Source organism: Chinchilla lanigera, unplaced genomic scaffold (genome assembly GCF_000276665.1).
Source record: "Chinchilla lanigera isolate Chin_1 unplaced genomic scaffold, ChiLan1.0 scaffold00002, whole genome shotgun sequence".
Classification (NCBI taxonomy): Eukaryota; Metazoa; Chordata; class Mammalia; order Rodentia; family Chinchillidae; genus Chinchilla; species Chinchilla lanigera.
In genome coordinates this window covers 54196561-54223079 of record NW_004955403.1, presented here as the reverse complement: position 1 = coordinate 54223079, position 26519 = coordinate 54196561, and the positions used below count along the sequence as shown (strand labels likewise).

At 47.5% G+C, this 26519-nt stretch overlaps 1 protein-coding gene across 5 annotated transcripts in view; it reads left to right on the top strand.

Moving 5' to 3' along the window:
- The window catches only part of Mcph1 (microcephalin 1), a gene marked incomplete at its 5' end in the record, with an annotated part of 129748 nt that overhangs the window by 50122 nt on the left and 53107 nt on the right, over nt 1–26519 (top strand). For 4 of the 5 annotated variants that reach the window (XM_013514643.1, XM_013514640.1, XM_013514630.1 and 1 more), the window contains 2 exon segments: nt 5142–5185; nt 7357–7519. In XM_013514643.1, coding sequence (XP_013370097.1) covers nt 5142–5185; nt 7357–7519 — 207 coding nt within the window. 5 annotated transcript variants of the gene reach the window in all.

The following is a 26519-nucleotide window of genomic DNA, read 5'->3' as shown; positions in this document are numbered from 1 at the left end:
GAGCGAGAGGAGTAAACAAGATACATGGTGTGATCCGTGCTGGGAAGAATCTGCTGTGGGATGTGCTGGTAGGAGTGAGGGGTGGTGGGGCGCCTGGGTACTGTGGGAGTGCATTCTTCCCATGGGAGGTGATGGCTGTTTGCAGGGTGAAGAGGGGCTGTCAGGCTCAGGCTCAGTCTGCCAGGCTGAGTGGGGTAGGGGGGGTGTCACAGGCCCTGTGGCCAGTGAGCAGACGGAGGCTGAGTCAGGGTTGTGTTATGGTTTATGTCTAAATGACCCCCGAAAGCCTCACATGGTCATAGAGTTTTTTCCAAGGTTGCTAAATCCAAAGTTTGTGGTTGACTCATGGTCCAGTTCTGGGATTAAGTATGTGAGTGCTACACCCGCCCTATGGTAGGTAGCCTGCACACAGTATAAAGGACAGAGAAAGGCTTGTCCCTTCTATTTCTCTTGTTGCTTTTACTGTCTTCCCTTGCTGCTTTGCTACCTCCTTCTGCCATGAACTGCTGCTCCCTGCCGTGCCACCCTGCCTTGGAGCCAGCCCATTACGTACTGAAACCTCCACATACTGAGCCAAATAAACCTTTCCCCTTGGAACCGTGGGTGTCAGGTATTTTGTCTCAGCAATGAGAAGAGTAACTAAGACAGGGTGTGCCATGGGCCATCTGTGGAATGAGAGGATGGAGACAGCCAGCAGCGAGGGAAGTCCTTCCATCTGAGGAGAGCAGAGCTGCCTTCCCCAGTGAGGCTCTGGAAGGAGTGGGCTGGGAAGACAAGCCACGCTTTCACAGTTTTCTTTGACTGTGATGACATGTACAGCAAGCGTTGCTGTTTTAACCGGTTTAACTACGCGATTCGGTGTTGTTAAGCGTCCTTGTAGCGGGCAGCCATCACCACTGTCTGTTTTCCAGCCTTTTCCCTCAGCCCCAGCTGGAGCTCTGAGTCCCTTGGGCCTAGGTCTCAAAGCCGCATGCCCCTTCCCGCCAGCCCCTGAGCCGCTGAGCCCCTGTGCCTCTGGTGAGTGCCGTTCCGCGGGTCTCAGGGACGTGGAGCTGGCGGTGTGTCCCTCGGTGTCTGGCGTCCCTCACGCAGCACAGCATGTTTGGGGGATAGAACTCTGCTCCTCGTTCTGTTAACCATCTGCTTGGCGATTCCTCTGCAGGCGGCACTGGGTTGTGCTGTGCTTTGAACATGTCCCTAAATTTCATGCAAACAAAACCCGATCCTCCATGCGACCGTGTTGAGAGGCAGGACCTGTAAGGGGAGATCAGGTGGCATGGCGGCACACTCCTGTAGACCTAGCTGAAAGCTCCAGGTTCCATCTCCGATACTAAAAAAATTATAAAATAATAAAACGTAAAAACAAAGGTGACCGGGTGATGGCAGCGCCTTCCGCAGCGGGTGCCTCTTGTTTCACGGAGCAGCGTTCCTGATCACAAAAGGGGATTTTCACAGCGGAGAGTTAGGCTCTCACTGTCCTCCTGCCGCGCCGTGAGGAGACACAGCAAGGCCCTCAGCAGGGGCCGGGACCCTGGCGTTGGCCTCTCCAGGTTACCCCGGCTGACCTTACAGCAACACGAAGCTCCTGGCAACTGAGAGCAGTGCTCTGGATTCCTGGGCATCTTGGACCTTTTGTCCTGTACCAAGGAGAAGAACTGCCAGTCCTGTGGTGGTTCTTCCCTTAACCTGCTGAGGGAGCAGCCATCAAACTGCTATGAGCCTGGGCAGCCTGAACTTCCTCAGCAGCGCGCCTGGCTTCTGGCTTCTTCACATCCACCAGCGATAATACCTTCCATCCCATCTGTCTGCTTCTAAGTAATCTCCCCGTAGGCACAAAGGATTCTCATACTGAGGCCTTGATAGGAAGTTCCCTAATTACTAGGAATAGGGGCATCTTTTCATGTGCTTAGTGGCCATTGCTTATTTTCTCTGGAAAAATGTTTATTCAAATTATTGGCTCACTTTTCTTCCCTTTTTCTTTTGTTTGCTCACTTTTTAAATTGAGTTTTGATTTTTTTTATTGAGTCATAGAATTTTTTAGATATTCTGAATATTAAGCCCATGTCAGGTATATGGTGGCGAACATTATGTGCCATTCTGTGGGGCTGTCTTTTCATTTTCCTAACAGTGTTCATAACATAGCTATTTTTGTCAATGTAGCTTTTTTTTTTTTTTTTTTTTTGCTTGTTACTTTGGTGCCTGCCATATTAAAGGAACCATTGCCCTTTTTGTGCTAAGAATTTTGTAGTTTTCACCCTTAGGTTCAGGTATTTGCTCTGTTTTGAGTTAACATTTATATGTGGGTATGGTAAAGGTCCTGCTTCATTCTTTCCATGCGGATATTGGTTCCCCATCGCCCTTTGCTGAAGACAGTGTTCTTTACCCATAGAACAGTCTTGGCATCCTCATCAAAACAATGGACCATAGATGCAGGAGTTTATTTCTAAACTTCAGATTCCATTCCATGCTGTCCTTCTGCCCATCTATCCCTGTGCCAGTACCGTATAGTTTTGATTATGTAGTGTTGCAAGGATCTTTACAAGTGGGAATTACGAGTCCCTAGACCTTGTTATTCACCTTCAAGATTGTTTTACCATTTGAAATTCCTTGGAGTTCTGTATGAATTTAGCGGGTGGATTTTTCCATTCCTACAAAAACAAAAAAAGCACCACTGAAATTTGGATGGGGTTTGTGTTGAATGTGTACATTGCCTGGGGTAGTACTGACATCTTAACAATATTAAGTCTTTCAATGCATGAGCATAGGAAGCATTTCTGTTTTTTGGGGTCATGTTTAATTTGTTTCCACAACTTCTTTTTACTTTCAGTGCATAATTACAAATATATTGCTAAGTACTTTCTTCTTTTTTGATGCTATTGTGTCTTCATTTCTTTTTCCTATTCATTACTAATTTGTAGATGTACAACTGACTTCTGTGTGACTTTATATCTTGCAGTTTTGTTGAAATTATTAGTTTTCAGGGGCTGGGGATTTAGCTCAGCGGCAAAAGTGCCTGCCTGGCAAGCGCAAGGTCGTGAGTTCGGTTCCCGGTACCGGAGAAAAACCAAAAAAAAAAAAAGAAAAAGAAAAAAGAAATTATTAGTTTTCATATTTTTTTTCAGGATCTTTAGGTTTGTCTGCATATAAAATCATCTCATATGTGCATAGTGACTCCCCCAGGCTCAGGGGCTTGGTCTCTAGACCTTATCTGAGCTGTGCTGGAGTTGCCCCACGTTTGGCAGCAAAAACATGGGAGAGCTAGCAGTTGTGTGTCCGGAGCGCGGCTACACAGACAGGGAGCAGCTGTCTGTTAGGTTAGCCATCACTCTGTAGAGTTCTTCCTTTTTTGAGACAGGGTCTGGCTATTTAGTCCAGGCTGGCCTCAAATTTAGGAATGTCCTGCCTCAGCCCCCTGAGTGGAGGGATATGTGTGCATGCTACTGCATCCAGCTCAGAGTCCTCCCTCAGAACATCTTTTTGGCTCGTATTCCTCCTTCACTGTCCATTCTTCACCTTCCCCAAACTCACAGTGCATCCTTCGTGTCAGTGGCTTTTGTCAGCCTGCTGTCCGTCAGCACCTTTAGTTCTTCTAGTTCCGTGCCTGTTGACCATTCAGTGTGCGTGTGTGTGCAAGGCAAATCACTTACACGTGCGTGTCAGGGCGAGTCATTTACACCGAGCAGCCAGCTGCCTCTGAAGTCGCTCGTAAAAATTGCAGAAGTGCATGAGTAGTGCAAATTCATTGGCATACACATATACTCCCATTGAATGCACATTAGGCTGAACATATCACCACATCATTAATAAATAGTCGCTTCTTCCACGGCTGGTGGGAGTGCAGACTGGTGAAAACACTGTGGAAATCAGTTTGGAGATTCCTCTGAAAACTAGGTCTAGAGGTCCCATTCAACCCAGCTATTCCCCTCAGAAGATCTAAAAACATCATATCACAGTGATATATGCGCACCTATGTTCATAGCAGCACAATTTGTAATTGCTAAATTGTGGAAGCAACCCAAATGTCCAACCGCTGAGGATTGGATAAGAAAATTGTGGTACTTTTATGTAATGGAATATTACTCGGCTATAAGGAAAGATAAACTCGAGGCTTTTATAGATAAATGGTCAGAACTGAGACCATGCTCAGAAGTGAAATAAATCAGACCTGCATATGCAAGCACCGCATTGTCTCACTAGTGTAAAACCTGAAAGAGTTAATTTAAACTCGGAGGTATGACAGACATTGTGAAATGATAGGAAAACACTCAAGGGTAAAGGGCAACTGGGATGTGGGAAAAGAGAAGAGAAAGAAGGAGAAATTTTGTATGTCTGTATATACAGGATAGTTAACATAGTTGTTCTTCTGTCTTCTATTTCTTTGCTGAAAGAAACTGTTAATGAGTCCTTGATTGATCAGTATTGCATGTCTCTATCTGTTTTCATGATAACCACTTTGAAGATATCAATATGTAATACAACAAGCATTGTTAATTTCCTACCACTTCGTTTGTGACTCTGTATTGCCTGTACTGTTCTTAAAGGTTGTCTGTCTGTAAATGTTTTCCTCCTTTTATTTTTAAAATTAAAAAAAAAAAAAAAACAAAAACAAACACATAGTCTCTTCTGGCCGATAGAATTACAGAGCATTTCTTACTAAATAAAAAGTACTTAAAATCTCTTAAGAAACTGCTCATTTCTGGGTAATAGCAGACTCCAGCGCAGTAATCCAGGTCTAGGCTTCTGTGGGCCTTGGATTTGCTCGGTACTCAGGGGCCCCACGGCGTTGGGCTCCGTGAGGCCGCAGGGGTGCGCAGGCACTGCAGCTGTGGGGACGGCAGCCAGGCCTGACACTCCCTGCCGTCCGCTCTCCTCACGGAGGTCGCTGGCTGACACGAACGGGAGGGGCAGCGTTTGCAGTTCTACCTCCTGTCTCCACTACTTTGAGTTGGTTTTGGAATAGTCTCTCACTTTCTATCTCTTGGGCTATTTTTTCTGGGAATATAAAGTTTTTTTTCTTTGATATATGCTTAAATGTTTATTTTTAAGTGATGTAACTTTTAAAAAAAAACTTACTAAGGTTTATTTCTGTGGGAAAAGGTTCTTTTTGTATTTCTGACTGGTTTTTGTTCCTTCTCTTGCAGTCTCAGCCCACAAGAACATTAGTCATGACGAGCATGCCGTCAGAGTAAGTGCTCACTGTTTTGATAACACTGTCTTGAGTGTGAAGCTCAGCCTTCGCTCTTGCAGACCGCAGTTCCTTCTCAGCAAGTCACAGGTCTGCACTGCATCAGGTTCCTTGGGTGATGGATGTGTGCGTGAGAAGTCATAGCTCCGTGTGGACAGTCAGCACTGACAGCATTTTGTTCACACAGCGCTGACAGGTTCTGCACTGTGCCCCCAGCACTGGGGACTGAGCCTGCGTGTTTAATTCCTGTGGCTTTGCTCGTCCACCCTTGCTCCACTGATGCTCGACACGGGAACGCTGGCCAAAACATCTTCTTTAAAGGTCTTAAAGAACGCAGTGGTGGGAGGCTCCCCACATGCATCGAGGGCCGCCATCTCCATCTTGTAGAGGGTCGCTGGCCTGCCAGCCTGCGCTTATCGTCTCCCTCACATTCAGCACAGCAGAGAGCATCCAACAGAAACAGAGGGCCAGAGTCTTTGCAGCAGATCTTCGAATTCTTGTTAAAGGACAAAACTGTGCTGCTTACATCAGTCGTAGGTTTTGAGGTGTAAGACAGTCCTCAAAACATCGGGACACTGGCGTGGAAGTGTGCTGCAGGGAGAATGCGTGCGTGGCCACTCTGTGTAGGGGTCCTTTTCCTGCCTGTGGCATGTAAATGAGATTCGTGCTCAGCTGCACCCTGCACATGGTGGACTGCGAGGAGCGTAGGAAGAATGTTGTCAGTGTATTGTCAAGTACACTGAACATCTGAATAGTCCATTTCAGAAATTAGGATTGCATATGTGCATATTTTGTAAAATCCAATTTGGACTTAAAAAACAAACACTAATGATTATTTTCTCTTTAGAAGTTTTGAAAAGAACTTTTCCTTCAGGCCGTATTCTTGTTCTTTTTTCTCTTAGATTTCTTGCGTATCTGAAGAATAAGATCTCGATATTTTGACTCCACATTGAGGGATCGTGTCTTTAAAAGACATTTTCCTCATTATTTCGTAACTGCTGGTCACTGCCAGACCTGGAAGAGAAAATCTGATATCCAAATTGAAGAGCTCTAGAGATCTAGTTTATAGATCTTTTGTTTTAGTTTTGTTTTGCCTTTTTTGCATTTATTTTTCCTAAACTTCTTCATGATGATGATAAGCATAGCTTCTCAGCTCAGGCTGGGACAGGGCCAGCTCCTGACCGTCGCACTCATCTTCTCCACGCTGCGGAGCTCTAAGAACTAAACAGCAGGATGTGGTTCCACCCTGCATCTCACAGGCAGATCAAGTACTGCGGATAAAAGCTGGAGGCCCCTGAGGTGGAGGAAGAGCCCAGAGACAGCCGGTTCCAGCAGGGACAGTCACAGCCCCGGTCCTCTGGGAACAGCGTGCAGAGGAGAGACACGGCTCGCAGCTCCCCAAGTGCACTGTGGTCACGTGGCGGTCTAGATGGGCTCGCACATCCTTCAGTTTCTCTCTGGATCTGCAAACTTCGCAGGGAAAAGTGAGAAGCAAAGAAAAAACTGGAGCTGTCGGAAAGGTTGTTTTCAGAGGATGAGGGGAAAACCGACAGTTGCCTAGGAAGGGGGTCAGGAAGAAAGACTACTTAAAATGAAAGAAAAGATACATGCAGCATTGCGAGAGTGACAGACCGGAAGGGGGACAGTAGTGAACTTCAGGAAGCTAAACGCCACTGTCATAGTTGCTTGAAGATTTGATACAAAAGTTGAATAAAAAGGGCCTTTTTTTGTCTTAATAGGGAAATTATGTGTGACATTTTAAAAAATGTTGTATTTTCAAAATTAAGTAAGTAAATAAGAACTTTGGTCCTGACCGTGCAGGTTGGTTCTGAGGTGTCTGCAAAGCCAGTAGCTTGTAAGGAGGGGAGGATGTGCGGGGCCGTTGACGGGAGCCTGGTTCCTGCTGTGTCTCTGCCGGGCCAGGGGCCCTAGGGAAGCCTCTTGCAGCCTCAGGCCTGTTTTCTTAACAGAGTTATAATTGGGATCTGCAGGGTTTTTTCATTTCCTAAATTTCATCTTACATACTGATTGTTAAGAAATGAAGACATGAGCACTCTAACCAGAGCCAGTGGAAAATTTCACTTTCAGGTTTTTATTGTCATTTGGTGTACTTGCCTTGGTGTTGATGAGCAGCAGACGCACTCATCAGGGTTTTTGTTTCCTCCTGCTAGGCAGCAGAGCGTTGTCATGCAGGTGGTGAACACACTGAAAGGCTTCTCCTTGGCACCCGAAGTCTGTGAGACCACCACGCACGTGCTGGCCGGGAAGCCGCTGCGCACGCTGAATGTGCTGCTGGGGATTGCGAGAGGCTGCTGGGTGCTGTCCTATGAGTGGGTAAGCCTGTGCCTGGCCCTGGACACTGAGGTCTCCCTGAGGGCTGGGTGCTCTCCTCCGAGTGGGTAAGCCAGTGCTTGAGTCCGGGTGGTGCAGTCTTCCTGAGGGAAGGCACCAAGGGTCCATGCCCCAAAATGAGCAGGGCCCCTCTGGCTGGAGGTGGGTGAAGTCTTGGGACAGAACCACAGGAGCTGCAGTTAGAAATGGGGTTGGAGTGCACTTGGACTGCAGACAGCAAGTTCGTTTTCTCACACTGAACTGTTTCTCTATGCTTGACCAAGAAATAATGTGACCATTGCTACTGATGGCTTGAAAAGCTGAAAGAATCCAGTGATTGTTTTTACAGATGGATTTACTTAGGATAAAACATGTCCATTTAATCCCATTTGTGTATATTTCGTCTTATGCGTGTCTACCCATAACATCATTTGTCCTTATTTCTGTGCTTTAAAGATACTTTTAAAAATACATCATCACTACATAAGGCATGAAAATTGAAGTCATCATTCTGTTCTGACTGTGATCTCAGGTTAGTCGCAGCACCACTCTGATGAAGGTGTCACTTGTTGCTTGTTATCATTTTGCATCCAACTGTCTGCCTCCCTCCACCTCCCCGACAATGTATTATATTAACGCTGTGTTCACCTAAACCATCAGAATTACGCTGTGAAGATACACTATGGATGGACTTTTAAAACTGGTTGTAGTCTTTTTCCCATGTCATAACTTAACCCTGCAGCTTTTTTACAAGAGGTTTACGAGATTCACAGTTAAAGTCATGAAATGTGAAAAATAGAAATGCTAAATAAACAAAGGCATTGTTTTTATTGGTGGCAGTTGGGGATCACCTTACCTAATTATGTATCAGCACTGCTTTGTGTTTATTTGTATGAAATACAGTTTATAGCCAGCTTCAGTGAATGAACTCGTGGCTTTCTTTCCAATTCAGAATGTCTCTGACAGTCTTGGTCCGTTCGCCCTCCTCTGTCTTGTTTCGGAGGAGAAACGTCCTCTCTTCCCTGAAGCTGCCCATCCATCCCTGATTCTGTCCTCAGTCTTCTCCTCTGGGACTGAGCAGCTCAAGAGCACAGACGAGAACGTAGCATTTACCGTTGTCTTGGGAAGACCGCCCCATAGGTGCTGTACTTCCTGCTCTGTGCTGGCTGATGCTGTCCCACTGATCACACATGGAGACAGAACTGGGTACAAGTTTAGGTCATGGAAGCACTGCGGGGGGGGGGGGTCACTGAAGAAGAGCACAGTGCCAGTCAGGGACACCGGGTAGAGTGGTCACGTCCAGGCCAGACTGCGTCCTCGGGAGGGGAACATGAAACTGCAGTCACACACGGGAGTGACAGAAGTGTGTGTGCAACAGGGCAGGGGAAAGCAAACCGAGACTAGACAGAAAGAAACAGCACGTGCAACACAACCTACACATCTCCTGGGAAACTCATAGAGCTAGTCCCTGAGTCTGACAGGTTGTCAGCACCAAGGGTACAAAGTCAGCACTGAACTGTCTGCTGTCATCAGTCTGATAAGGCACATGCAGGATCGGCATGCTCGAATCTGTACGATGCTGATTAAAAACAAACAACTGCACACAGGCAGGGCACTCTGTTTGTGGCTGAAGACCACAGCTCAGGGCCGTGGCTCCCCAGCACGATCTGCGGCACAGTGCTTTCTGGGACTGCTTCTGAGCAGTCTCAGAAGGTGCAGACCGGTGCCAGCATCCTCTAAAGTGCGGTAACCAAGGCAGTGTGGGATTGGCAGCACGGGAGACTCCGGAAACGCACCCACGAAAGGATGGTGTGTGGGTCGTAACAAGGCAATTCCGTGGAGAAATTCAGTCCTTTCCGTAGGACATTCACAAGCAAAGCCAGAAATTTCAAGCTCTGCTCGAACAGTGTACAGAGGTTCCTCAGAATGGATCATAGCTAACTGTGTGTGCAGAAAGCTCTTCGACATGAACATGGGAGAAAAGTCATGACCTTGGTTCACGCAGAGGTGTTTGGTGTGGCACCAAAGGCATGATCTATAACTGAAAACAGTTGATAAATTAGACTTCACCAGAATTGAACAACTTTACTCAGATATTATAAAAGAAAGCCATTAATAATACCGATAATTACAAATCTCATGTCTGGCAAATGACTTAACATCCAGAATAGACATAGCGCTCTGAAAGCTCACCAAGAAAACAACCCAAACAAAAATCAGCAACTAACGTTTTTTTTGAACATTTTACCAAAGATATACCAATGACAAGCACATGAGAAAAGGCACAAGAATACTGATCATTAATGAAATTCAATTTCAATCCATAGTGAGACACTATAACTTGTTTTATTTGCCTAGCGGGAATTAAAATTGCCAGCAACTCCCAGGCAAGGAGGCGGGCAGCTAGAACTCTCATAGGCTGCCAGTGGTGACAGGAGGTCACTCGCTGCTCTGGAAACAGGGTGACAGCTTCCTCTGAAGCGAAATGTCCACGCAGCAGCCCCACTCCCAGATCTCTAGAGAAACAAAAGCTTGTGTTCCCTCACAGATCGCCACACCATGCTGGTGGTGGTTTCACGTACAATCACCCAAGCCTGAAACAGCGCAGAGGCACCTCCACAGGGGAAGGGTGCGCAAACGGGCCCATCGGTGCAGCGGGACACTGCGCAGGACGAAGAGAAATGGCACACACAAACCCGACGCTTCTTCCTTGAGCTATCATGGTTCTACACTGTGCAGTTCCTCTTACACCACGTGCTGGGCAAGCCAGCCTGGCGGGAAGGATAACGGAGGAGCGGCTGCCAGGAGGTACATGGTAGGGAGCAAGCTCTGACTGCAAAGGGCAGCACCGGCCACGTCCGGGAGTTGCCGGAATCACTGTGTGAGCGCACAGCTGATGGTAGGCATAGGCACGCCTCCGTGTACACGCAGTGTGACTGTTTGCACACTTCTTGTGAAAGTTCACCTAATGTGGCTGCGGTGAAAACCGCACTTGCACCTGCGGGTGCTGCAGCTCAAGGGTCGCCTTTCCTCCGAAGCAGTTTCCCATCCTTCTGGATCTTCAGCAGCTATCTGCTCTGGATGCCGCCCATCTGCACTTCATCCTACTCTCATCTCTTCTGCCTTACAATTCTTTTCTTAATGTTAAAATTAAATAACTTCCGCTGCTGGGTCCCTCTGCCTCCTGGGCATTTTCTGCCTACTCTGTGCCTTGATTCACACACCCTCACCTGTCCTTGCCTCACCCCTGCTGCCTGACCCTCAGCAGCGCATCCTGCCCGGCCCCACCTGTCCCCAGGCACCAGCATGGTGCCCGCAAGGACGCTGACACCCACTGCACACTTGTGTGAGCTATGCCACGTCACACACAGTGTACAGTTTAGCAAGTGATTGTAAGGCCAGCACCATGGTCCAGCACCCCCAGACCAAGGAGAATAACACCACCAGCACACCCCTTTTCCACATCTTTAGGGGAACTTCCTGTCTTGGCTTTTGTAGTTATCAACCCCTTGCTTTTCCCAGGTTAGCATTTGAAAATGTAGCTCGTACTGCGTGTTTCTCTGTACTGTACTTGTTATTAGTAGAGCCGTGTAGAACCCTGTTGGAATTAGCAGAATTTCACAAAGTAGCCCTGCTCCTCCCTGTGTGCTACTCGTGTGACCCAGGTCCCCAGGGACAGGAGGGTCATGTTCCCCCATAGCAGGCTTCAGGCTCCAAACGAGGCTCCGGGCTCCCAGCCCCCAGCTCATCTTCTACCAGATGCCCCTCTTCCTGCCCCTGGGACCCAGCTCCAGACTCAGGCCCTTGATGTCCCAGAGCGGCTTTGTGAAGACCCAGTGCCGACCCAGACCCAAGGGACAGGCTGGCTCTGGGTGCGCCGTGGGGAGGCAGAAGGTGGGAGCTCTTCTCGGGAGGGTGACCAGGGCCAGCTGTGCTCCACAAGCCTGCCCTGGGCTCTCCCTGCTCCTCAGCGGGACCTCCCAGCTCCCTCTCCCCGGGAAGCTGTTCCCTTACCCACCCAGCATGGCAGCATGCAGCTGACCTGCAGTTCTAGTGTGTGCATGATGAGGCCACAAGGACCCTGGTGCTGGACTGAGCTTCCATGTTGTGCCCCCACGTGGCCGGACTGTTGGACAGATGGTGGTGCTTTTTCTTGGCACGTTAGTGCCTCCTTATTTTACTTGTTTACCCTTTATGAAGAGAAAAGTTCATTTCATCTCACAGTTCAGTAACTTTTTCAAGGTTAGTGACAGTCATTCTTGAGCCCCTCTCATCCCCTCCTCCCTGACCTGGCTGCTCTGTCTCCTCCCCGGGCCACTCTTCTCTTACAGCGCAGAGTGCCGGCTGCCCAGGGTCATGCTTAGCCCTGTTCCTACCCTTCCCCCTTCCTGCAGTCGCGTCAGCGTAGCGAGTCCCACACTCAGATGCCCACTTCCTGCAAGAGAACAAACCAGCATCATCTACTAAAAACTTGTGCCACATGAGCTTCTGGATTGGAATCCTAAGTCCGTGACTTTCAGCAGCATTTGACTCGACGTTAAAGACCATGCTCTGACCTGTAGTCCCCCGTGTCCAGCTGCTTATGTATTTAAGATTTTCATTCAAATGTCTGTGCTCAACATGATGAATTGCACCTAGTCTTTCGTGGCCTCACATAGGAGCAGTACCTCCTCCATCTCTATCCCTTTGGCCTTGCCAGAAGTTGAGAAGAATCCTTCATTCCGCACCATCCCCGAGCCCCACCATCCCTGAGTTCATCAGTTCTACTACCACGTCGTGCTCGTGCCTGCACGTGACTGTCCGTCTCACTGCCGCCGTCCCTCCTGACTGCGCTGGTGTCCCTTACTCTCCTTTCAGAAGCAAGAGGCCCTAGGCCTCGGTTTCCTCAAGCATCGCCCATCCTCAGTGCCTGCAACTCCTGCTTCCTGTGTCCTACCTCCTCCTCACATCCTTCCCTCCTTCCCCAGAACTGGACCATTCCACAGGCAAACCTGGGTGTCGCAGGGCTTTGCCCAAAAGCACTTGTACTTTATGCTCTAAGAGTACAAAAGTACTTGTACCATAGCTCTAGGAGTCAGACACTGAAATCATACTGTTAGCAGTGATTTGATTCACATCACCAAGTATCAGGACCTTGTTCAGATGTCCTCAGTTGCCTCATTATTTTTTAAATGGTTTGTGTCACTTGGGAGCCATGTAAATGCTGCCTGCATAGCTGCTCAGGTGATTAGCTCTAGGGTGCAGCTTTGCTGGTTTATTCCCTCAGTGGCCGCCCACTGTAGTCTTGGTGACATCCTCCATCCTTAGCCGGTCTGACTTCCTGGCCAGCTTTCTTTCTGGTTGCTGTGCCTGCCTCTCCAGCCCACCAGTCTCTCACCCCACTCAGATGCCTTTAGGATACCAGACACTCCTTCCAATCCTCCGCATATCTTCTGATGTCTCTTTAGGAAAATCTCTGACCCCCCACCCCAAAGGAGTGGACTAGGCTATACATTATACAGTTTTGGGTAACACTCGTCCACATTACCGTTGGTACCTATGTGATTACTTAGGCCGCTGTCCCTGGACTGTAGCTATGTGAGTGCAAAAGCTGGGCCTGCTTTGTTTGCTTCTCTCTCCCTGTGCGTGGTATGTAAATGCTCAGAGTGGAGGAGGGATGAGGGGAGACAACCTCAGCTACTGGGTATCCCCACAAGAGCCTCACTGTGTTGAATGCTTGTTGCTGATAGGCTTTGGGGAAAAGAGTAGATCATGAGGGGATTCATCCACTGAGGAGAGCATAAATTTTTGGCATATTGGGAGGTATTGGGGTCTAGTGAAGGGAGTGGGTCATGGGGCATGGCCTTGGGGACTGTGTCTGGGCCCTGGCTCCTTTCCTATGTCTCTGCTTCCTGGCTGCATTGAGGTGAGCAGTGCTGTTGTAGCACTCCTTCTGCCATGATGTTTCTGCCTGACCTGAGGCCAGTGCCAGTGCCAAGCAGCCGTGACTAACCCTCTGAAACCGTGAGCCAAATTTGCTAAGCTGTTTTTCTCAGGTATTTGGTCACGTGACAAAAAGCTGGCACAGAGAGTGGCTGATAAGAACACACTTCACATAAGGAATACCAGCTGTCTGTGGTGGGTTTTTCTACTTAATTAATTGCCTTTTAATATCAGCATGCAGATTTTAAGTGTACCTGTTATTATCACCATTAAACTATGAGTTGTAGATGTTGTATCTCAGATACTCCAATGTAATGGAAAGACCTTTAGAGCAAACTTATTGTGGTATTTGAGCTGATGGTGCTCCCTGCTATCTCACTTTTTCCAGCCTGTTGTCCCTGGGAGATTAAGGTTAGGGAAATGCACAAAGCTGGCCTCTTCCCTGGGGAGTGGAGTTGGGGGCTTCCCGTCGTCTTCGTGCATTGTGTATACACGTTGAGCTCAGCACCCACCCTAGCCAGTGGCTGTACTCCCCCGACCTTGCATAAGCAAGTGTATCTTTCACTAAGACTATGCAGGGTAATACCAATACTCATTCTAACAGAAACACTGAAGAATGGCCTACTTTCCCCATTTATTGGGAGGCAATGTATTCATAGATTCGGGGATTAGAATGTAGACACCTTTTGGCATACTACTCATTCCATGAGAGCAGTAGAACATGGTTCATGGCATACTGGGTTGATAATTTTTAATTGACTTGAATTTAATAAGGAAAATCCTTCACAAAGTTTCTCAAGCCAGAGGAAGACGACCATAGGAACATCGGGCTGGCCCGGAGTGAGTGTCTGCAGACCTGGGCGCACCAAGGATCTGCAGCCCAGAGGCAGGAGCACTGGGATGGCCCCCCTGGACCTCCAGGAGAGTGGCTGCCAGCACCGCGCATTAGGCCTCCATCCTGCAGACCTGGCCTGGTCTCCTGGACACGGGGAGGGACAGTTCAGAGCACAGCATGAAGGGATACCTAAGGGAGCACGCTGAGAAGAACGAGTAGGACGACCATCTGTGCCTCCACAGCCTGGCTGCTGGCATCCCCCAGGAGGCCCTGCTTGCACTGCAATGCTGGGGCTTGGGGTGGGGCAGGGCTGCCCTGGCACTGGCTCAAGGGTACGGGTCAGCCGGCCCGAAATAGACCCATGCAGCTCAGAGCCCCAGAACCTTCTTTGGAACACACATGACTGGAGCACAGTCAGTTAGAACTCTTGGGTGAAACCTGATTTTGAATAGTGCCAAAGCAGCTGCCTCAAAAGTTATCTTTATTAGGCCACTAAGAAAGCCACAGATCCTCCTATAGATCCAACTTCTGTCAGCTTCACAGACTTTATTTACCTATCACCTCATATTAAGTTCCTTTTATTCTGAGGACAGAAAGCAACAAGCTCTTAAGAGAAAAAGAACAGAATGAAAATTATAGTTTAAATGTTACACTGAAAACACCCATATCACATATTGTAAATATTTACAGCCGGCTCTGTTTAGAGATTCCTCTGTCTTTCCGTTTTCCTATGATTGTCATTCAGAATGCTAAGTGGGCATTACTCACACGCTGACATTAGTTTGGAATAGAAGACCCTGAAAGCTGTGATAAAATCTCAGGCCTCTGCTGTGTTAGGACTTACTTAGCAGGAGGTGATGTGAAACAGCGAGAGTCCAGTGCAGCCCGGCCAAGAGCTGCCGGTGTGGGGTGCCACAGGCCTGTGCCGCGCCCTGCACCCCCAGCTACAGGCAGCAGGCACCCATGCACCGCCTGGGCAAGGACCCGCCAGTTGCAGATGTCAGCCCCTTCTGGTGACCACACCTGCTGCCTAGGGGCCTGTGGCGCCTAAGAGGGACAGCGGCACCTCCTGGCCCATGCTGCCTGACAGCAGACGTGACAGCCTAACCCTCCAACAAGCAAGCTGTGAAAACCAGCTGCTGTCTCCTGTTTCTCTCCTTATATACAAAAAGGACACCATTGCCTTAAAAGGGATAATTGTGTCCTGGGCCAGTGAATACTTTGCCGCAGACCTGCCCCGGTTTGCAGCGGGTGCTCAGGAGACCGGAACCACTGAGACCCAAGTCTCTGGCCGGGGACAGGTCCAGAGGGAGGGAACCGGGCTGAGGCTGGGCAGCGGTGCAGCCAGGAGCACGGCAGGGCCTGCACTGACCCGCCAGGTGCCCGAGAAGGCAGCTCCTTCCTTACCTGAGGTTCTGCGCTGTTTGAAATGCCCCTTCTTTTAAAGCCACCGTGGCGTTGATATTCATGTATTTTTACTTTTTCACAAACCACCTAGTGCTACCACCTCTTACCTGGCTCCGCTTCTTGAATTATTTTAAGAATTCAGTAGTACAAACATGCTGTATTTCTTAGAGCAGCGATCGCTACCGCCATTAAGAAAGCCACTCCATGTAATGTCTAAAGCTTAAAATACCCATGTACTCGCTGACAGTTTGCACATAGCTTTAAATAATGAAACTTACAGGTTTACCTTTCCTTTCAGTCAAGATGTGAAGTGTCCCTGTTAGCTACCTGAAGGCACACGTGGACTTAGCAAGACCTTGCTAACGTCTAAAAGAGGTCTCTAAAAGAGACCTCGCTCAGCCTCTCTCTCTCTCTGTCTCTCTGTCTCTGTCTGTGTCTGTCTCTCTCCCTCCCTCTCTCCCCCACCCCTTCCTCCTTCTCACTCTGTCTCCAGTGCAGTTGGGGGATTCTTTAAATATTCTCTTTGGCTAGCATTGAAAATTTGCCTCCAAGAAAAACACTGCTGGGAATGTTTTTATTTCAGGGTTTGTGTAGTGTTCTCTGGAAATTTCTGTAAAGGAGTGTTGTAGCAGTTCTTCAAGATTAGATGATTGTCAGTGGCCAGCCAGTCTAAAAAAAAAAAAAGTGATTTTATAACAAAATTCAATTTTTATTGTTTAATTCATTTTGTTGTTTTTTCCCTTGAGGACCTTGTTAGTAATTTCTACACATTCACAACAGTTCCTACTTCCAGCATTAATTCTGTTTTCAGGAAAGACAATAATTCGTGTTTTCCCCTCCATCGTGATGGAATTGCCTGGCTGATCCATAGGAACAGAAAACCGAATCCAGGGTTGCTGTATTTCCTCTGCATGGGAGACAGGAAGTAACAACAGAAAGTAAAGAAACTGATGTGACCAGAGTCCCTTGGATTCATTGTGTTGTTACGCTGTGTCACGCACAGAGCTCCGTGAGTCTCTGGACACCCTTACCACCTCACTCGAGCACAGTGTTGCCCGCATCCTCCGTTTCTGTCACATCTGCAGTTCTGCCGGCCCACGGCTCTCTGCCCAACAAAAGGCAGGCTTTCTGTGAGGCAGCTTCCACCCTCCCCAGCTCCTGTTCCGTGTGGCCCTGTCCGCTCACAGCCGGCAGGGTGGAGATGCAGCCTCTGCTCAGACTTGAAATACTGATTTTGAGCACCTGTGAGTAAAGCTCGACCATGAAAACAAAATTCACTATATCTGGCAATCATTGAAATGGGTCTGATGGAAAGTCAACCAGCGGGATGGTGCAGGCTCCTGGGAGCTTGTCCCCATGTGCCTTTGGAAATCATTGCCATAGGTGTTACCTTCCTTTTGTTTAGTTTTCTCTTGTTCGAGCCCTTAACTCCTTCAGGTCTCAGCAGTCCCTCCTTACATTATAATGGAGAGCCCTGCGGTGGGCTTCAGAGCACTGTCAGGGGCCTCTTACACCTGAGCTCTGCACGTGCTGGCTGGAGGCCCTAGAGCTTCATATTCCTGACATCTCAGCAGTCACTTCAGCTAACTGCACAAAGTATCTTACCTTCAGGTACTCGTCAGTAAATGCAACCTTGATTTGATTTCTCTGGAACCTTTTGAAAAGAGCCTTGAGCTGTTTTTCATTCAGATAGCCACCAGTAGGTTTGGGGTTTCTGGACTCTGTCCCTGAGCTAAAAGCAGTTGCCAAACTCAGAAATGCTGCCAGTCCACGAATAAGTACCCCCGGTGAATTAGGCTTCGGTGACAGTGCTAGCTTTTGAAGAGGGAGATACAAGAAATACACTAGATCTTAGAAAACTTTTTTCAAAACTACAATTGACATTGTTCATTTTGCTACCAGATACTGTGTGTGGCCCACACAATACACTTCTAAAATTTATTTTATAGATAATGAATTTTAGGGAAAATCTTTGAGGCTTCCCTTTACCAGGGAATGAGAAATAAAGAACTCAAAGTGATTTTGTCAATTGAAATAGCGGCTTGCTTTTAGGTTCAAAATCAGGCTGTTTATTGGTTCTTTTTAGCTGGTTTTTATTTCTTTGAAAGAAAGTTTCTCAACCTGAGTATTACAGTTCTTCATATCTATGATTGACCAAGCACTGACGGTCTTGGGTCGTACACATAACTAATTCTTGGAAGGAAGGACCGAAAGCAGCCATTGTCTTAGCTACAATACTTGGCTTGCCGTCTGTGTTGGTAGTAATAACGTCTGCTTCGTTTACCTACAGCGAAGTGGTCTTCCCACCATTTATTTGAGTCGCATTGGAATTCGTTGTATTTGTTTCTTTGTTTTCATTTTGATAAGAGGATTATGTGCATCTGTTATTTATAAAGAAGCTGGGACTCCGCATTTAAGTACAGTGGAGAAAGCTGGGGTTGCTCTGGTCCTAGCTTAGCAGTATTGAGAAAGTGGCTCTGACAGAGCGTTTATGCTGCAACATGGAAGTCACTTCCAGCCTGTGTGCTGCAGAGCGGACTTGTTGGCAGGTCACTGCGGGTGGTGCGGCTTGTAGTGTGGGCTGTTTTCCTCTCTGGGACTTAGGCTCCCCCAGGGAACATCTTCGCAGAGTGGCAAAGAGTTCCTAACGACTCATCACTTACCTTCCCTATCTCAGTCAAACAGAATGTGGTACATTTTCAGTTTCTTGCCACTTCTGTGAAACGTCTAGAGCAGTGCTTTCTACACCTCAGTAACAGGCAAATCGCCCCAGAGAGATCATTAAAATGTAGATTCTTTCTCTCTCCTCTGTCTCTCTTTTTTCCCCCAGTACAGGGAAGTAAACCCAGGGCCTTCACAATGAGCTAAATCCCCAGGTCACCACTGCCCATTAAATTTTTTATTTAGAGACAGGATCTCACTAAGTTGCTCAGGCTGGGCTGGAATTTGAGGTCCTCCTGCATCAGCTTCCCAGGGTGCTGGCACCAGAGGTGTGTGCCACATTGCACTTTTGTGTGCTGCTGTCTCCAGTGATGTTCACAGGACTGGCCTTGTGACCGACCACACACTAGGCGGGAAGGGTGAGGGGAGGGACCAAGCACACTCCCTGGGGGTGGAGCGAAGCTTCTTGCAGGTGGTCTGTCATGGGGAAAGTTTCAAGACATGGGCTGTTTTGTCAGGGGATCCTCAAGAGCCGAGTCCACTGCCTAACACCGTCGTCATATGTGGGATTGTGACTTGGCACCTGTAGTGAACTGCTCATGCTTACAGTCTTGAAATGCTGAGTTTTGAACTTGAGTTCTGCTTTTCCACAATCTGTAGCCCATACTTTCTTTTGCACATACTTCTAGAGACAGCCTGAAGGGTATTGGTATCTTCTGAGCCTGAACTTTTACGGCCATTCAGACTACACACCACCTCGTGTGTTTTAAAGATTAGTGAGTACACAATGACTTTAACCCCAACATTGCCAGTTACTACCTGGGTGGCCCTGCATAAGGCCATTGAACTCAAGGCCTCAGCTTCTAATCCCTAGGAGCTGGAAAGAGTAAAGTGGAGTAAAGTGCTCAGCAAGTGCCAGTAAATAGACACTCACTACTGCCGTCGCCCACCAAGCACTTGGGCACCTATCACCAGCCTTGCACGAACTTGACAAGCAGAGGCTAAATGAAAAAGCCAGACGCGGAGGTCCCAGAGCCAGTGGTTCCTTGGAAATGAGGTTCGGGTGGCAGAGCCACCTCGGGGGAGTGCGGGTGGGTGGTTACGAGGGGACGGAGCGGAGCGGAAGATGGGGAGAGGTTGCTGGTGGGTCAGGGTGCTTCGCCGCGTGATGAGAATGGCCGGAAAGAGGCAGCGGCTGCGCAGCATCGTGAGTACGAGGGCACCACCCAGCTGTACACTTCCAGTGGTATCTGTATGTTTGGCAATGTTCAGTCCAGTTAATAAAATTGTACATCACAGATTTCTTCACTGAGGCGGCCGTTGACCCCCAAAATATGTTTGTGTCCCCCAAAATATGTTTGTGTCTTTAAAGGGACTTTGTGGAATTATAGGAAGCATTTCTCAGCACTCTGAGATGTGTTAGAAATACAAAGCAATGGCTTATTTTGGAACAGATATTGCCTTGAAACGTCGCCAGTCCAAGCTGGCTTTCTTGGAAGATTGGACCTCCTCTGTTTTCTGGCTCCAAAGTGCTTGGGACATAAGTGCCCACTTCTTTTGCTATTAAAACTTACACTATTGGCATTGCCCAGAGCGTTCTCCTGAAGTTCACTGTCATCTGGAAATAGCTTCATCACCATGCTCTTTCATTAAGAACATGGTGACTTCCCGTTTGTACTGATGTGTAACGTGTTCCTGCAGCACGGCGGTAGCTAACGTGCTCCGTGTCGCAGAGCTGTGAAGGCCGAAATGGCTGAGCCCGTAGCCTGGATTCTGCACTGAGCCAGCGCATTCCACCTCCCAGCTGGAGAGGGATCGCGGTATAAACTAAACAACGCAGTGCACACACTTCAGATTCTGTCAGGCTTTGCTGTTGGAAAAACCCTAATAACTGAGTCAAAAAACCTATAAAGTCTGGGGAGAATTGTTTTATGATTTGATTTTTATAATTTTGTTAGCTAAAAATAGTAAACAAGCAATAAGTTACTTTTATTTCTCTGGCAGTGAAGAAACTTGGAAATGCTGACTGTGTTTCTATACCTTTCAGAAGCCCTAACAATCACCTTTTCCATGCAATTGGCAAGGGAGGATGAGGGGGCCACTGGCAGCAAAGAGAAGGCCAACCATCGCTCAGCAGCTAAAGTTGGCAGGAAGTAGGCCCGTATCTGTTTTACCTACAAGGAAAGCGGGGACTAAAGTAGCCCTTTAAACTGTGTCAAATTAACTACATTGGTTAAATCTGTGGCACAAGTTTTTGTGCGATCCTGTTCGTTCTCCATGAAGTCTTTTGTATGCAGAATCATACAGACTTTTGCCTGAAAAGAGGCCCTGTCCCTTAGCAGTCACATTCCCACCGGCACACCTGGTAACCAAGCTGTGCTTGACCTTCACGGTGTGCTCTGGAGACAGGCCCAGAGCCAGGGTCGGGTGGGCTGGGGACTTCGAAATTCAGAGTAAGCTTAGTGTTAGAATGACAGTAACTTTTTCATCACAAACTATGACTGTTAATAAATGACCATGATCAGTAATTCTTGAATTTAGTTAGCTACATGTTTTAGTTACGTTTTTATAGCAGTTATTAATTACAATAGCTTGGTATTGTTTCCCCCTTTTAAAAAATTGTTTTGAAAAGTCACAAATCAAGCGTGCCTCGCTTCGCATTTTTGCTTACAGTATATTTTATGAATACATTTTATCTCAGACACCGAGGAGAATCTGCTAGGCAGTGAAGACAATGTTAAGAAATGAGGCGAATATCAGGAAAAGGTAGTGGCGTTGGCCCTGGCTGGGGCAGTGACTTCCTCCCTCCCCCACCGTCTCCCAGGTGTTCTCTGGGGAGCAGGAAGTGAAGCACCAGAGAGGAAGCCGGCTGGTCCCCTGTCCGCACCAGCAGTAGGTGACAGTGTCTGCCTTTCCATTCAGGAAGCCCTCATCGCTCTGGTGGGGCGTTGAGAACAGGAGGCTGAGGCTGGGGCTGGGGATTTAGCTCAGCGGCACAGTGCCTGCCTGGCAAGCATGACGTCCTGAGTTCGATTCCCAGTACCAGAAAAAAAAACAAAGCAAAAAAAAGAACAGGAGGCTGCAAATGTGTGGGCTGAGGGCAGTCTCTACCTTCCTCTTCATTTTGCCGTGAACCTAAAACACCTCTAAAAGGACACATATTTTAAAAATAGTTAAAGCAAAAAACTTGTACTTTCCATTGATACCTTAATTTATATACAGGAACACTTTAGGTATTTATGCTCCCCTGGGAATACCAAAATTAATCAGCCTCACAAAGTAGTTCCAGAACCTGTAAAATTCTCTCTTCCTCACTGTACTGGAAGTTGTGTCCAGAGTAACAAGGCAAGAAATAAAATACGTGTACATGTTGGAAAGGAAGAGTTAAAGCTGCTTCAATTCACAGAGGATGTTGTCCACACAGAAAACACCAACACATCTATCTTGTTTAAAATTCTTACAACTAGCAAATTAAGCAAGGTTACAGAGTTCAAGGTCAGAATATAAAATTCACTGGAATCCTGGCAGTGAGCAGCTGGGATTCTGTTTTCCCAGTATGCCCCATATGCAAACACCACCCAAAACTGAAATATTTAAGTCTGACAAAACATTTTCAGCATTTTTGTGTGAAAGCTTACAAAAGAAAGCAATGAAGACCTAAATAAAAGGAGAGGGACACTGTATTCCTGAATTGGGAAACTCCATATTTTTGAGCTCTTTTCCCATTTTGACCTGTAGGTCATCAGCCCTAGTCAGCACCCTCCAAGATTTCATTTTTTGTATGGACACATTGGCTCTCAGGCCAGGGCACTTGTTTTTTTTTTTGTTTTGGGCAATACTGGGGTTCGCTGTCAGGCACATTCCCAATTTTATTTTGATTTATTTATTGTCTTTTTTTTTTTTATTTTCTTGAGACAGGGTTTCACTATGCAGTTCAGAATGGTATTGAACTCACTCTGTAGCCCAGGCTGACCTCAGACTCGCAGCGATCCTCTTGCCTCAGCCTCCCAAATGCTGGGATTACAGGTGTGTGCCACCACGCCTGGCTTATTTTTATTTTGAGACAAGGTGTCACTAACTCACCTGGCCTGGTTTTGAGTTTATGATCCTCCTGCCACCACCTCCCAATGGGTACCGGCACACCTGGCATAGACCAGAGCATTTCTGAAAGAGAGGAACTAAGTGGAGACTTGGGTGTTAAAGGAAGCTAGGTGGGGGTAAATGAGGGCTCTCTGTGAACAGTTTTTAATGACTCTTGTCACCCTGAAATTATCCAGAGTAAAGTGCTTGAAAGATCAGGTGTAACGCAGAGGCCTGGGACAGAGACAGCACCTCCTCAGCATAGTTCTCTGGCCTGGTTCCCTCCTTAGGAGAAGCTACCCCATTACTGAGGCTCTTGCATCTGATACCTGCCTACATACTTCTATGTGAAACACTTTTCCTGGCTTCTTTTGACTTTCCACTTTTAGATGTTACCTATAGACTTCTTCTGTGGGAGGTAAAAATGTAACTGTAAGCCAGGTATTGGTGGCACACACCTGTAACCTCAGCTGCTCAGGAGGCTGGAGCAGGAGGATCACAAGGTTGAGGGCAAGCTGCACAACTTTGCAGCTTAGTGAGACCTTGTCTTGACAGAAAAAATATAAAGGGCTGGGGATGTCGCTCAGTGTGAAGACCCTGGGTTGAATCCCCATTACCATGAAAGAAAGCAAAGGAAAGGAAAGGGGAGGGGAGAGGAGAGAAAGAAAGAGGGAGGGAAGGAAGAAAGGGAAGAAGGGAGGAAGGAAGGAGATAGATAAATAGAAGAAAATGTGATTATATAGTGGTTTTTTATGCTGACCTTATTTCCTCTCACCCATCTGCTCATATGGTATAATTTTTTATTTACCATTTTGTGTGTGAGCACACGCATATTTTAGATCATGTCATTACTGTGGCCCGAACCATTTAATCTACTATGATTACTGCATTTCTGCTAATTTTTGTTTGCTTTCCCTGAGGCAATAACTGACAGTTTGGTGGCTTTTTTTATGTACCCACCACTAACTAACCCACTGGAACGTGCCCAGGTTACAGTTCTTCTCTCAGATGTGTCTGTAGGTGGGGGAACTTTCATTGCCGTTTCCTTTTTGGGGACACCACTCATAAACTCCTTAGTGGCTGTGTCCACTCAGATTGGGTGTTCCCCGGGCTCACAGACAGAGGTGTGTTTGGACTTCCCATCCCCGGGTTCCGTGGGGTCCCTTCCCTGTGGGGCTCTGTGTCCCCTCACGGAAGCCTCTTCTCCGCGGGTAGATATAAGGCCCCACGCAGCCGCAGCTGAACGCTGATTGGCGCGGCCGCGTGGACACGAGTACGCGATGTGGACGGGCGGTGGGTGAAGGAAGTCTGGATGTTAGTATTCGTGTGCCTTTCTCTGGGCTGATGAGGGCGTTCTCAAAGAAGGGGGCGCCCTGTCCCTGACAGTGTGTGTTGGGGTGAGGGCTGCACTGGGCAGGTCTAGGGTCCCTGTCGCCCTCCAAAAAACCATCCTGATGTTACTTTTTCTTGCTCCCGAGGAGGGCAGGCTGGGTGGGGATCGCTTCTTTTCACCCTTGCTGCACCCCCAGTCTCATAGATTGTGGCTCCCCCGAGTTTCTCATGCTGCCTGGGAGTTTGCGAGGTGACTCGATGCTTCCTATTTTCTCCTTTCTCCAGACATTCGCCCTTCCCAGTGAGTCACCGCTCACTCATCCACTCTCAGTGTCTAAATTATTGTTATAGTTTCGTCTTCTGCGGACTCTTTTCCCTTCCCTTCGGTCTGTCCCACAGGTTTAGGGCTGGGAGGCGGTAGGAAGGAGGCGTGCCCATCTTGCTGTAGTGACTGTGGAGTCAGCTTCCTGTTCCCTGTGGAGTACGTGCTGCTCCTTGCTTCCATTCCGTAGCAGCATCGTTTTGTAGCTTCAGCTCACTGCAGCTCGCCAGCCTCAGGTTGCCCCTGTGGGTTGTGGTGGCAGAGAAGGGAGAACGCCATCCGTGTGCCCTGGTGTGCAAGTAACTGGGTAGTCAGCCCAGCGGGGTGGGGAGTTGGTTCTGTAGTTAGTTCATCTAAGACTAAAGCGAGAAGGTGGTTTGTGTGGGAATTTATCAAGTGTGGATTGATACCTGATAAGTCTCAAAAATCAAAAAGACCATTTTTATTATCTAAGTGTCACATACCAGATGCTGAGAATTGCTGCAGTAGGTGCTAAAGTAATTTTGTACCCCTTTTAAAAGGGCTGTAAAGAGAATTTGATCTACTTTCGTGCATCCCCACTCCTTACTTTATTTAGCTTTTCAGTTGTTTGATTTATCAGATATTTTATGGGAAGTATGTTGGGTTAATATTTTCCTCTAAAGTTTCTTACAACCCTACCTGTGACCTTGCTGTTATGGTTTGTGTCTGGATGTCCCCCCAAAGCCTCATGTGGTCATGGGGCAGACTTATAGTTTATTATTGATTCATGGTCCAGTGCTGGGATGATCGGTGTGAGTGCTGCACCTGCCCTGGGGTGAAGAGTTCGCATACAATGTAAGGGAGGGAAAGGGGCTGTTTGCTACCACTCCTCCCTTTTGCTCTTGTTGCTTTGCTGGCTTCCTCTGCTGTGAACTGTTGCCCTCTGCCATGTGCCACTCTACCTTGGAGCCAGCTGAGTATGGACTGAAACTTCCACAAACCACAAACTAAATAAACCTTTCCTTCCTTAATTGTGGTTGTCAAGTATTTTGTCTCAGCTATGAGAGAAAAGTAACGGATACACTGGTAAAGTAGATTTTCCCTATTCTGGGCACTCTGGTAAGGTAAAGATAGCTTTGGCTAATGAAACTACATAAGCACAGAGCTTACACTGTTTTTTCTGATTTGATGAATTTAATAAATTAATGATTTCTGCTATCTTATGCAATATTAATTCCTGGGGTATACATGAAAGTTAAATGTATCAACTTACTTATCAGAATTCTACTGGAGCTCTCTGGTGGTTTTATTTTCTTAACATTTAGAAAGGAACAAATTGCCTTGAGCTTTCTCCTCAAGGCTGTTTAAAGTCACTTGACATTTTAATGTGGATTTTATTTGAACTTTGGTGCCACATGCTTTTTTTAAAGACTGGTTCCTGGCTTCTCTCATGGGCACATCGCATTTCCCACCATACTCCTTCACATTGCCTCATGTCTGAAAGTGGACCTCATCTCGAGACTTTTTACCTATTGATTTGACTATGAGCTGATAGAGACCCACACATACTGATCTGTTCTCTGAACGTAATTGAATACAGTAGCCGATAAAAGTAAATACTTTGTTACTTAAATCCTTTTAACCACCAGCCATAAAAAGGGAGACAGAAACCTGATTTTGGTATAAAGTTACCAATTTTCTAATACTTTGTTTTGTTCAGTTCATTAACAGATTTCTCCCCAGTGCTGTTTATGCAATAAAAATGAGGAGAAAGTACCTAAAGGACAAAGTGCTGCTGCACACACAGAGCTGATTGAAGGCTAAGTAGTTACACCGAACAGGGTTCCTAAGAGTACAACTTGCTGTCCTCCATCCCTAATGGATGCAGATTTTCCCACACTGAGCTCCACTCCGTTCTGCATTGCCACGCTCCCACCCAGAGCCACTTCTCTTTGTCTCATCAGAGCTGCTGTCAACTCTCCATCCTCTCTGCTTCACCCCGCGCTGGTGACTCAGCTCACTGGAGTCCAGATGCTGTGCTACCTGCCGCGTCTCACCCTCTGCACCAGTCAGCACTCTTCCCTTACCTCTTGTTCATGGCATATCTGCTATAGCCAAGAAGGAATGGATGGCCTTTCCCAATGCCACTCTCCTTGCCTAATGATTTACTCATTATATAAGATCCAGCTTCAATCGTCAGCTCACGTGTGCACTTTTTCCTTCTTCTCCTACTCTGAGTTTATTTGCTCTACCTGAAGTTTCCCATAACACCATTTGAGAGAAACTGTCCTGTATTGCTTCCCTTTATACCTCTGTCCTGTGTGGCTTCCCTTCATGCCTCCATCCTGTGCGGCTTCCCTTCGTGGTTCCCATCCTGTGCGGCTTCCCTTCATGGTCCCCATCCTGTGCGGCTTCCCTTCGTGGTTCCCATCCTGTGTGACTTCCCTTCGTGGTTCCCATCCTGTGCGGCTTCCCTTCGTGGT